Source organism: Cucumis sativus, chromosome 5 (genome assembly GCF_000004075.3).
Source record: "Cucumis sativus cultivar 9930 chromosome 5, Cucumber_9930_V3, whole genome shotgun sequence".
In the NCBI taxonomy this organism is placed as follows: Eukaryota; Viridiplantae; Streptophyta; class Magnoliopsida; order Cucurbitales; family Cucurbitaceae; genus Cucumis; species Cucumis sativus.
Genome location: NC_026659.2, coordinates 11,382,834 through 11,393,332, shown reverse-complemented (window position 1 = coordinate 11,393,332; position 10,499 = coordinate 11,382,834). Strand labels below are relative to the sequence as shown.

The window sequence follows — 10,499 nt, the reverse complement described above, 5'->3', positions numbered from 1 at the left end:
GGGACTAGTACTAGATCCCTTATTGAGTATATTTTATATACTCGTCATTTTTGTATGCTTAATATTTTAGGCAACGAAAAAGGTAGAGGAAAGCTGACGAGCGATAGAAAAGGTCTTGACATGCCATATGGGGACTCAGATTTGCTTTCGCTTTTTATTATTCTTTTTCAGTGTTTGGATCTTAAACATTATTTGTAAAACCAGTTACAACATGTTTTCATGGTATTTTTAATGAAGATTTAGTTTTTCTCTTTTTAAAAAGTTGTCAAATTTGTTATTTATCTTTAAGATAAAGACCTCAACTTAGTATAAGGAGTTGAGTCATCGTTACAGTACATCTTTGTATTTCGTCGATTTTTTTTTTATGAATATTTCCATTACTCCTTCATACTTTATGGTAGGATCATGCGAATTTCATGTAATGAAATATGACATTAATTAATTTTTCACAAAAGAGATGTGAACATTTACCGGTTAAAAGAGATATCATACAAAAGTCATGGTTATTCTAGCTATATAGATTAGTAATACGTTCGGACATAAGATATACTTTTTAAAAGAGACAAAAAGATCATGTAATGTATGTAGGTGGTTTTGTTTACACAATCGTATAATCATGTTTACACAACTGTGCTCACGCCCCCTTTACACGGTATTGTGTGGTTGTGTTATTTTATTATGATAATTTCTTCTTTGATACAATTTCATTTTAGCTAAATGATTACTTGTTTTCATACGCTTTTTCACGTTCTTTCCGACCATACCTATAGATTGTGAAAAATGCTAAAGTATCTTGATTTTTAAGGCCTCAAAAACCAAAAGTTTTAAAATTCATTGATGATATAAGTAAATGCACATAGAACAAAAGAAAATATCATTTTCGTTCCTATATGCTTTAGAGTTTGTTCCTATATGCTTTAGAGTTTGTCAATCGATATTAGCCTCCACACTTTCAAATATCCAATTTTAGTTCCTCAAGTTTTAAGAAATCTAGTAGAATTTTTCATTACTTTTTATTGTTTATTAGCATTTTCAATATGAATTTTATAATATATTTACCAATTATGTTTTTATTGCATGAAAATTATTGTCATTACTCATTCAATTTCAATAAAAATTTACAGATTTACTGAAAAGATATAAAAACTAAAATTGATAAAAATTAAAATTAAACAAATTTCATCATAAGAAGAAGAAAATGATAGTTTAAGGTTTAATAATTTAACGTATTACAAGTAATCATTGAACAAAAATCCACAACATTATATTCAACCATGTAAGTGAGGAAGAACCACATCTTGAAGAACAATAAACTTTGCCTTTCCACCGTACTCAATTGGCAATACTTCTTCTCCAACTTCCTCTATCATAATCCTTTTTTCTTCTTCACTGCTCACAATTAAAATCTGAAAAGTATTGTTTTATGCATGTAATCAAATTGTGAGCACAAAATACTAACTATTATTATAATACATGCATCCTTTTATTTTTTCTAACAAGATATGATAGATAGAGGAGGGAGAGTACTATACACCCAAAACACCTCAATTAAGTTGACATCTTTTTATTGATTAGATAAAAAGAAATGCTTACATTTTTTAGCGTTGCAGTGTCAACAAAACGAGAAATCATTCTCCAAATGCTAACGAAAAACCATGGCATGTTTAGAATGAAGCACTTCCCCAAGCGTTCTGGATAGTAATTCTGCAACATTTTTTACTTTTATACACAATGATAACCTAAAACTTCCATAACCTATACTTTAATATTTTGTCATTATTTTGGAAGCACCACTCAATAAATAAATGTTCTAATGTAAGGAACCAAAGTGTCAGAGGTAGAAATAACATAAAACCTGAAAAGAACTTGACATTGTCAGCTTCGTTATAGGATATATATACCTGTAAAAATTGAAAGGCTGTGATGAGTCCACGTGGGTCAACATTCTTGTATGAGATTTGTTGAAGATCAACAATGGCAATCCACTTTTCATTCCCAATTTCTTTGCCTTTGCAACCACTGTCCATATGATATATATAAAGTGTCCAGAATAATAAAACATACTTAAAAAAAGTATTAAGTAAACACAAAACCTATTACTAACTAATAATGATTCTGAATTCTTTTCATTGTAATTAAAATGGTGTGGTCTCTCACCTTGCAATCACCTTGTCCAAGAGATGAACTATAAACTCTGCAGACAACAGACAGAGTTTCAACCACAATAATAATAAACAAAATTACATGATTTGTGTTGTTAGCTCATAATTTACTCAAACAACTCATCACCATTCACAATATGTGTTTCACACCTACCATTACAGTATAATTTCTTTAAAATTTGAACAAACATCAAGATACAAAATGTTAGGATAGTAATTAAAATGACATGCATCATATCGTTAAATGTAACCTCCCAAAATTTAAGGTAAATTTAATTAATTAATTATATTATTGAAAATTTGGTTATTTAATTATCTTGGATTTAGTTGGGTGTCATATTTATTTATCTTGTTATTAATTATGTTGGATTTACTTGAGTGTTATATTTTTTTGTTTGTGAGAATTGTTGGTTGTGTGTAAATTGTAATTAATTAAATGTTGCCAGGAAGAATATTTAATTATTTATATTATATTATTGAAAATTCTAAGATGCATTTGAACGTGGACAAAATATGTTGAAAGAATTTATATTGGTTTATGGGAAGAATTTTCACTCTAGTAAGCCTTTAGGGCATGTAATGATAATGTTGTGAGGTCACTGGATATATGCAAGAAAATGTTAGGGATCCGAATTCTGAATATTAGTTCAAATCTTCGACGTGAGGCGTTACATTAATTTTCATATAAGATTTTGATAATTTACCCTCCAAATTATTATATAATCATAATTTTAAATTTTTATCCATTGATTTCATGTTTTTGTGAGTTCAAATTCAACCAAGAGAAGTGAATAGATATTTGTTTTATAAAGATATAAAAATACACTTAAAAAAGATTAGACATGTTTACTTATAATAATAGGTTTATTTATTAACTTAAACTATCTTTTTTTACCTTTTTGTTTTTATCCTTTTTTATTTAATAAAAATATGTTTTACAGTATGAAACAACTAAGATTAATTTTTTCAGTTTAATCATCATTTAAAGTAAATAATCCAGCCATTAATTTTATAGATAGCAACTATGTTGCTTCCATTTTCTTTTGTTTGAAGCATGAATTTAAGTTGTTATTCTTATGAGTTTTTTTAATGATTAGTATTATTTCTAAACTATAAATCATTCTAAATATAACTCTTACATTTAGAGTATTTACAAATGTATAGTACTGTGTAAATTCATATCTGATTTTCAAAGACTATGATATGTAAACTCATATTAATGATTTACTATTTATAAAAAAAAAATTTAATTTTAATTACACATTACCTTCAAATATCTAATTTTAGTCCAATAATTTTTGTGCAAAATATAATAAGTCAATCACATTTTTATTATGTACTTTTGGAATGAAAAAACCACCTTTTCAAAATTCATAACAAAAGTTTTTCTTTTTTGAAATATTCAACATTACATAAGTACACGATTGAAATTAAATATTTTAGATTGATTGAAAGTACAAATATTAAAATTGAAAAAGCTAAAATATCGTCACAAGAATAGTGTCAGTGACGTAATAGTAGTATGAAACTTAATAGCTACAAATTATAAAATAAAATAATTATAAGAAAGCGGTCAAAAATAACAAATTTAACAAAAATATTTACAGTAAAAATTTAGATTCTATCAATCATAAATACTGATATATTTTTACAGTAGTATGGATATAGATAGTAATAATAGTTTAGGTATACAATCTAAATATTTTAATTTATTTTACTATTTAAAAAATATAGTAAAATTAAATATATATACACCAAAGAAAGAAAGGTAAAAAAAGTCCATAAACGTCCCAAAAACATTTTTCTAAGAAAATAATAAATTTCCAAAAGTTTAAAGCTCATTAAATGCGAAACCAAACGTTTGAAGAGAGAGAGGGGAGAAACTAACTCTTAAACTGGACTTGATCCTTGGAATGAAAATGGCGATTGGCCATAACTATCATGACTGGGAGTTGTTTAATGGATATTCCTTGTAAGAAAATTTTCTTAGCTTTCAACTCATCTTCAACCTCCGATTCCGCGATCAATCCTTTCGGAACCGTTGCATCTCTCCACTTCTTCCATTGCACAAACATCTTCGCTGCTTTCGGAACTTCCATCGATCTCGCAATCAAAAACCTCATCATCGTTGCATCCGAGTAATCCTGTAAATACAAACAAAATTTTAAGAGAACACACTGCCACACAATTAAGCTAAGGCTACTCTTTATATATTTTTTTACTTGGAATAATTAAGTTTACAACCCCCCCACTTCACCTACTCTACTCTTATTCTTATCTACTTTTTTTTACTCTTCTTCAAAACACCAAACCCAAGTTTCAAAACCCAAGTTTTAAAACCCAAGAAGATAACTTGCTAATAATTCAACTTCTTTACTAAAAAAAAAAAGGACGCAAACAATGGTAGTCAAGAAAAATGGAAGAAATAGACTTAACTTTTGAGAAACTTAAAAAAATAAAAACAAAAACATAATAGTTGGCAAACGAGACCCTAGCTAGATAATTAGAAGAAGTCAAATATTAAGGGTTTAGTTTACTTGTGTAGAGAAGCCAGATTTGTGGATGGAATCTCTCAACTGGATCACTGCATTGGCACTAGAACCCTCCATGGTCTGTGTCGGTGGAAATGGAATATTATGGAAGAGGAAGAGAGGAGATGATCGATTTTGGTAGAAATTTTGAGAGAAAAGGAAAAGGCAGAGTGGAAATTAGAAAGAGTAAAGAGAGGAGTTGAAGAGAAGGGGGAAATGGAAGGAGAGAGTACTGATCTCTCTTAACTACGAGGAAATGGCTGCACAAAAAAGTAGGTAAATCATGGCCTCACATAAAGCCACGTGTCAAAATATCATTCATTTTGTTTTTTTTCTCATTTATTTTTCAACCCATCAATTTAAAATTTTAAAATAAATACCTTTAGTTCTTAATACCTTTTGTATATGTTTAACATCAGTGTAGGTAAGGTAGTTTCTATAAATTGTAAACAATAGTTTTCTAATTTGAAGTTGACTTTATTTAGGGTTTAGGGTTCAAAAGTTTGCTCTAATCTGATAACACCACAAATCACGAGTGAAGTCAGAGTATGAAAAGTTATGGTTTATGATTCTTTTTATTCTTTCAAATAGAGGGATGCAACAATTGAGTTTTTTTTTTTTTTTTTAATTTGGCCTTCAAGTGACAAATTATGTCAATTTTGTAATAAGGTATAGAGCAAACCACGTAACCAAGAAAAATGGTTTTCATGTCAAATTAAAGAAATGGAGAGCATGCACACTAGAACATATATAGAAGAATTTAAAAGTTTAAGTTTAGTTTATATGAAGTTATGATTAATCCCATTATTATTGCATAAGATTTGTGTGTTGGTCTCTTAAAATAATATAATAAGATAACCTACCAAAGTTGGGGCAGGTTCATTTTCCTGTTTGGCTTGGTTGAGGTTGCACATCTCTTTTAGACCATATTCTAAGTCTCAAATGAGAATGTATCAAGTATGCATGTTAGTCATTTGGCGAGGGTTTGATCTACGCCTTGGCCAAGCTAGGGTTGAGCACACTGACATGGCCCAAACATACCCAAGCTAATACATTTTTTTTTTTTGGCCTCTTATATTTTTTACCAAAGCAGTCATTTTCTATCGGTTAGATGTCAATTATATCATTCGGTCAAAAATCAGTCATAATAGACGGGTACTTGATATTTTCTCATGCAATCTATTCAAGGTATTAAAGAAAAAAAGTTCCAGTAGGACTATCAAATTTTGATTATTAAAGTCAAAAAATGGCTACTTACCTTCATAGTTATGTATTGATAGAATGACAATTCAAGTGTGACATTCAAAAGGTGAGGTGCAATAAAATAAATGAGTGTGACAGGACAAAGTTTTTCTTTTTTTTAGTTCAACAAATTGTAACGGTAAAAATCGATTCAACTTTAAATCTTTAAATTTATGATAAGTTTTTTTATCTTTTAAGTCATATTCGAATTGACTTATAAACAATAATAAGTTAGATGAACAAGTCTAATATATTCTATATTGTTTTTTTCTAATTAAATAGTAAATATTGGCTTACATTTTAACATTTTCCTCCCAGGTTAAGTGAGGAAGTGTTGTTAGGCGAGACGAGAGAAGACTGCTACTAAGTACTTGTTGTCCCGTATAGTAGTAGTAGAACACTTAAATACTTTTGTAATCTTTTTAAATTGTAAGTTGTATGCTTGTTATACCCAAGTTGTGTTAATAAAATGATTACTAATTTTCATAACCTCTTTTATCCTACTGCATGTAGTAAAAGCTTTCATGAACATGTTTGTGCCTAAGGTTTAAGTTAAGTTTAAAGAATTACTTAGGCATTGTGATGTTTCACCTCGAAACGTTGGTTCGTCCAAATCATGTGCACCACACAGTACGTAAAGGATGCGTTATGGGTCGGACATGCAGCTTGGTATAAAATAAGTATTCTTTCTTTTATGTTTTAGTCATATTAAATTACTAAATATTAGTAATATCATTCACTATTACATGCCCAAAGTAATCGATTACACAAAGAGATAGAGATAAATTCCTCACTTGTGAATTGTTTTTTGTTTTTTAAATCGTTGAATTTTTAGATTTTAAATACACTGCTACAAATTTAATCACTACTAAATCTTTTTTTCCTAGCATTTTCGTGATCTTGATTACCAAAGGCTTATAACATTCAAATCTAAATTTATAAATAACTTCTATATTATTTTTGTAAAGGTATTGTAATAGATGTAAGGATATGAATTTGAATCCAGAACCTCTTGTCCATAATTACATACAGATGTCAGTTAAGCTAAGCTCACGTTAGCCAATTTCTACTTCTACAAATTTTAAAAACTATAAATTACAAATTTTCAATTCAACTCCTTAAGGTTAAACACAATAACTAATTTAATTTTGATAAAGTCACTTATTTCAGTTAATTTTTTTAAAAGTAATATTATATTATTGATAAATAGAAAGTAATAATTAAAAAAATAGTAAATATTTAAGAATATTATTGATGAATGTTGTGTTTTTCTTGATAGGCAATACCCATCAAGATATCATTTTTATTGGTGGATATTGTCCATGATCTTATCCTAAACCAAAAATTATAAAAAAAAATTCTTGATAGACAATAGACAATGGCCATTAAGATATCATTTTTCTTGATGAATCTTGTCCATGAAACCCACAACAAAGAGGAAGATAAAAACTCACGGCTAAAACCCACAAATTCGACTAAAACCCACAGGAAAAACACAATTCACGCAAAGAGGAAGAGAAAACCCCATAACCAACTAAGAGGAAGTCGTCGTGTAGAGGAAGACGATGAGAGGAAGAGGAAGAAGATTGTTATTTGGGAAAGATGATGGAGATAAGAGGAAGAAAAAAGAATTCATTTAATGAGTGGTTATTTGGGGAAGAAGATGGAAATAAGAGGAAGCAAAAGGAAATCACGAGAGGAAAATGGAAAAGGAAAATGAAATAAAAAATGAATGTAAAAGAAGGAAAATGAAACCAATAAAAAAATTTGAATAAAAAGAAAAAAAACCAATAGAAATAATTGAGAAACGGGAACGGGAGAAACTATTTTTTTCTCTCCCAATAATTCCTTATAAAATGAGAAACATTTCTATTTTTTTAGAATGAGAAACATGAAACATTACCAAACACCTCCGTTTCTTAAAATATGGAAACATAAACAAAAAATAGGAAATGAGAACGTTACCAAATGGGACCTTAATTAGCACATCTCACATATTATACTACAATGTTACATTGTTGAACCAAATATTAGTTTTATTTTTAATATAGAAGCTTATTTTTGTTATATTTGTTTCTTTATTGATTTAATTGTTAATTAATTATTGTTTGTTCATAAATATGTATTATTGAAAAAAATGCTTAAAAATTGCTTATTAACAGTTAAATTCATATATAAAACTGTAAACCATTTATGTCGACGAAACCGATGTCAACAACATTTGTTTTGGACGACATTTTGAAAAACAGTTATGCCGACAAAACATGTATTTCGTCGGGATAAATTATATGCCAACACAATATTTTTTGTTGATAAAAATATAGTATGCCGACGAAATTGCATTTTTCAGTAAAACTTCTACACCGATAAAATTTTGTCGTGAGAACTTGTATGCTGACGAAATTGCATTTTGCTGGCAAATATTGTACGTCAATGAAATGGAGCTTCATCGGCGAAACTTGTATGTCGATGCAACAATATACATAAAAAAACAAAGTACTTATGCTGACAAAACTAAATTTCGTCGGCAAGAACTTCTCCCAACACAAATACAACAACTTTCTTGCCGACGCAAAAAAAAATGTGTCGGCATAACTTATGGTGATGTTTTTTGAATTTTTACCGACATTTTTTTTTTCATTAGTAAAAGTTAAAATTTCTTGTAGTGTAGTAATTAATCGTTACAATGTTATGATTGAGGGTACAACAATAGGAACCAACATGCTAAATGTGGACTGACTCGACAATCATAACTAAATTGTAAAATAACAATTATCATAACATCAATGTGATTACTCCCCCTTAATCAATGACCACATGCAATCTTAACTTCAAGCAATCCTTGAATAGTTGATCGATCTCTTATGTTTAGAATGTTGTATCGTCACCCATTAATTTTTGAAAGTACATCCCAAACCCTTGCACCACGCGGCAATATATACACCAACCCTATATAGAATATAAAGACTTCCTTTTCGAGTCAATCATTGAACGAAAAAACAAACTTCCAAAATATACTAACTAAGAATAATTTCCAAACAAATATCATAATAACCATCTAAATAAAGCTAAATCTCCATATTTAAATATATAATTAGGCCTAAACCTCCATCTAAATAAAGTAAAAAATTTAATCTTTAAAGATAAAAAAAAACTAGACCTAAAACTTAGATACCCAACCCATTTCAAAAGTTCTTTTGAAATTTGTTTAATATAAAAGAGAGTTTTGTAGAAAAATTTGTTTAATATAAACAAAAACTTCAATTATTGATAACATTATTGCGCATTGAAGGAAGTAGATGGAGGAGTTATGGTGGGTGTGCTTCAACTTCACAGCATTAACTTCTTCTAAATACAACTTGTTGCTTTTCTTTTTGAGATCCATAGTTCTTTTTCTTAATGCTTTTAAGAGAACTACCCTTTTTATTTTCATTTATTATTAAAGAAAATTAGCAAAAGCAACTTAATTTAAGTTGTTTTAAATAAAAAAATTGATAAAGATATTTGCAACGTTTTATGTCTATTAGTAAATTATAATGTCTATCCACGTTTAGAAGTAATAGATGATAATAGTCCATCAATATCTAGTAGCAACTAGTCATGATATTTTATCATATTTGTAAAAATTTTGGTTCATTTTGCTACATTTGAAAACAGTTCTAATTTATAGATTATTTTAGAAAAGATAACAATCTATAACTTTTAGCGTTTGTTCATTTTAGTCCATATACTTTTAAAATGTTCTAGTTTTTATATTTTCAACTTTGATTCCTTTCCGTCAACTTTAAAAAATGACCATTTTGATTCCAACCAAGTAAAAATGAAAATGCCATGAACAAAAAAAAGTTCAAAATGCAAAACGAATTAAAATTTGAAAATATAAGGATTAATGTTACCTTTTAAAAACTATATGAAGACTAAAACGAATATAAACTAAAAGTGGATAGAAATAAATGGTATCTAAACCTTTTTTTTTTTTTTAACTTATTCCACATCTACTTAATATTTTTTTCCTTTTAAATACAAAATTTTAACTTAAAGGCTAACTATGAGATACCTATTATCTTGAATTTAATAAATTTATGAACGTTTATCATCCTAACAAATTCTTAGATAATAAAAAGTTCTTCTCTAGAATCAAACTCATATATATTCTTTTTACATCTTAGTTTTATTTAATAATCGATAATTTGTTTAAAGGTGAAATGAAACAAAAATAGTACTTGGTTTATGTTTAATACATAATGTTTATAAGGTTGTATATTGTGGATGCCAAAATTTAGTATCCATAAGATATGGATAACCTAATAAATAAAATGCTAAGTAGCTAAATGTCTCTAACACCTAAACCTCAACTTGATTTGGACTGTTGAATAAATAAACAAAACTCAAGTTTATGTCGATGTGATTGTTATCATGTTTGATAATCTTTTCTGAGGCAAATATTTCTCTTCAAATGCGATCGATTCTCTAATAAGTTTCAAGCATTTATTATTTGATTCGAGATCTCCATCGTAGTGATTTTGTGATAGCCTTCTTTTTAGGCTAACTATACAATAACATT

General features: G+C 28.2%; 1 protein-coding gene across 2 annotated transcripts; it reads right to left on the bottom strand.

Annotated features, from left to right (window-relative positions):
- Positions 1 to 1,147: 1,147 nt before the first annotated feature.
- On the bottom strand, positions 1,148 to 4,972 carry LOC101222950 (sec14 cytosolic factor). 2 transcript variants are annotated; one of them, XM_004142214.3, is made up of 6 exons: positions 4,700 to 4,972; positions 4,051 to 4,306; positions 2,158 to 2,194; positions 1,902 to 2,019; positions 1,594 to 1,704; positions 1,148 to 1,406 (listed from the first exon to the last, which is right to left on the bottom strand). In XM_004142214.3, the coding sequence occupies exons 1-6, from the start codon at positions 4,769 to 4,771 to the stop codon at positions 1,269 to 1,271; spliced, it is 732 nt and encodes a 243-aa protein (XP_004142262.1). In that variant the 5' UTR covers positions 4,772 to 4,972; the 3' UTR covers positions 1,148 to 1,268. The 2 variants fall into 2 exon arrangements, with proteins under 2 accessions (XP_004142262.1, XP_031740901.1); XM_031885041.1 differs by lacking the exon at positions 1,594 to 1,704 and having other exon boundaries at positions 1,248 to 1,406; positions 4,700 to 4,832.
- Positions 4,973 to 10,499: the final 5,527 nt, after the last annotated feature.

Bases quoted from the DNA above. Each gene is read 5' to 3' on its own strand.
- LOC101222950 (XM_004142214.3), bottom strand. From the start codon at position 4,771: ATGGAGGGTTCTAGTGCCAATGCAGTGATCCAGTTGAGAGATTCCATC. The intron at 4,307-4,699 runs GTAAACTAAACC...TTGTATTTACAG, and splicing joins AATCTGGCTTCTCTACACAA to GATTACTCGGATGCAACGAT. The intron at 1,705-1,901 runs GTATATATATCC...AAAATGTTGCAG, and splicing joins CAGCCTTTCAATTTTTACAG to AATTACTATCCAGAACGCTT.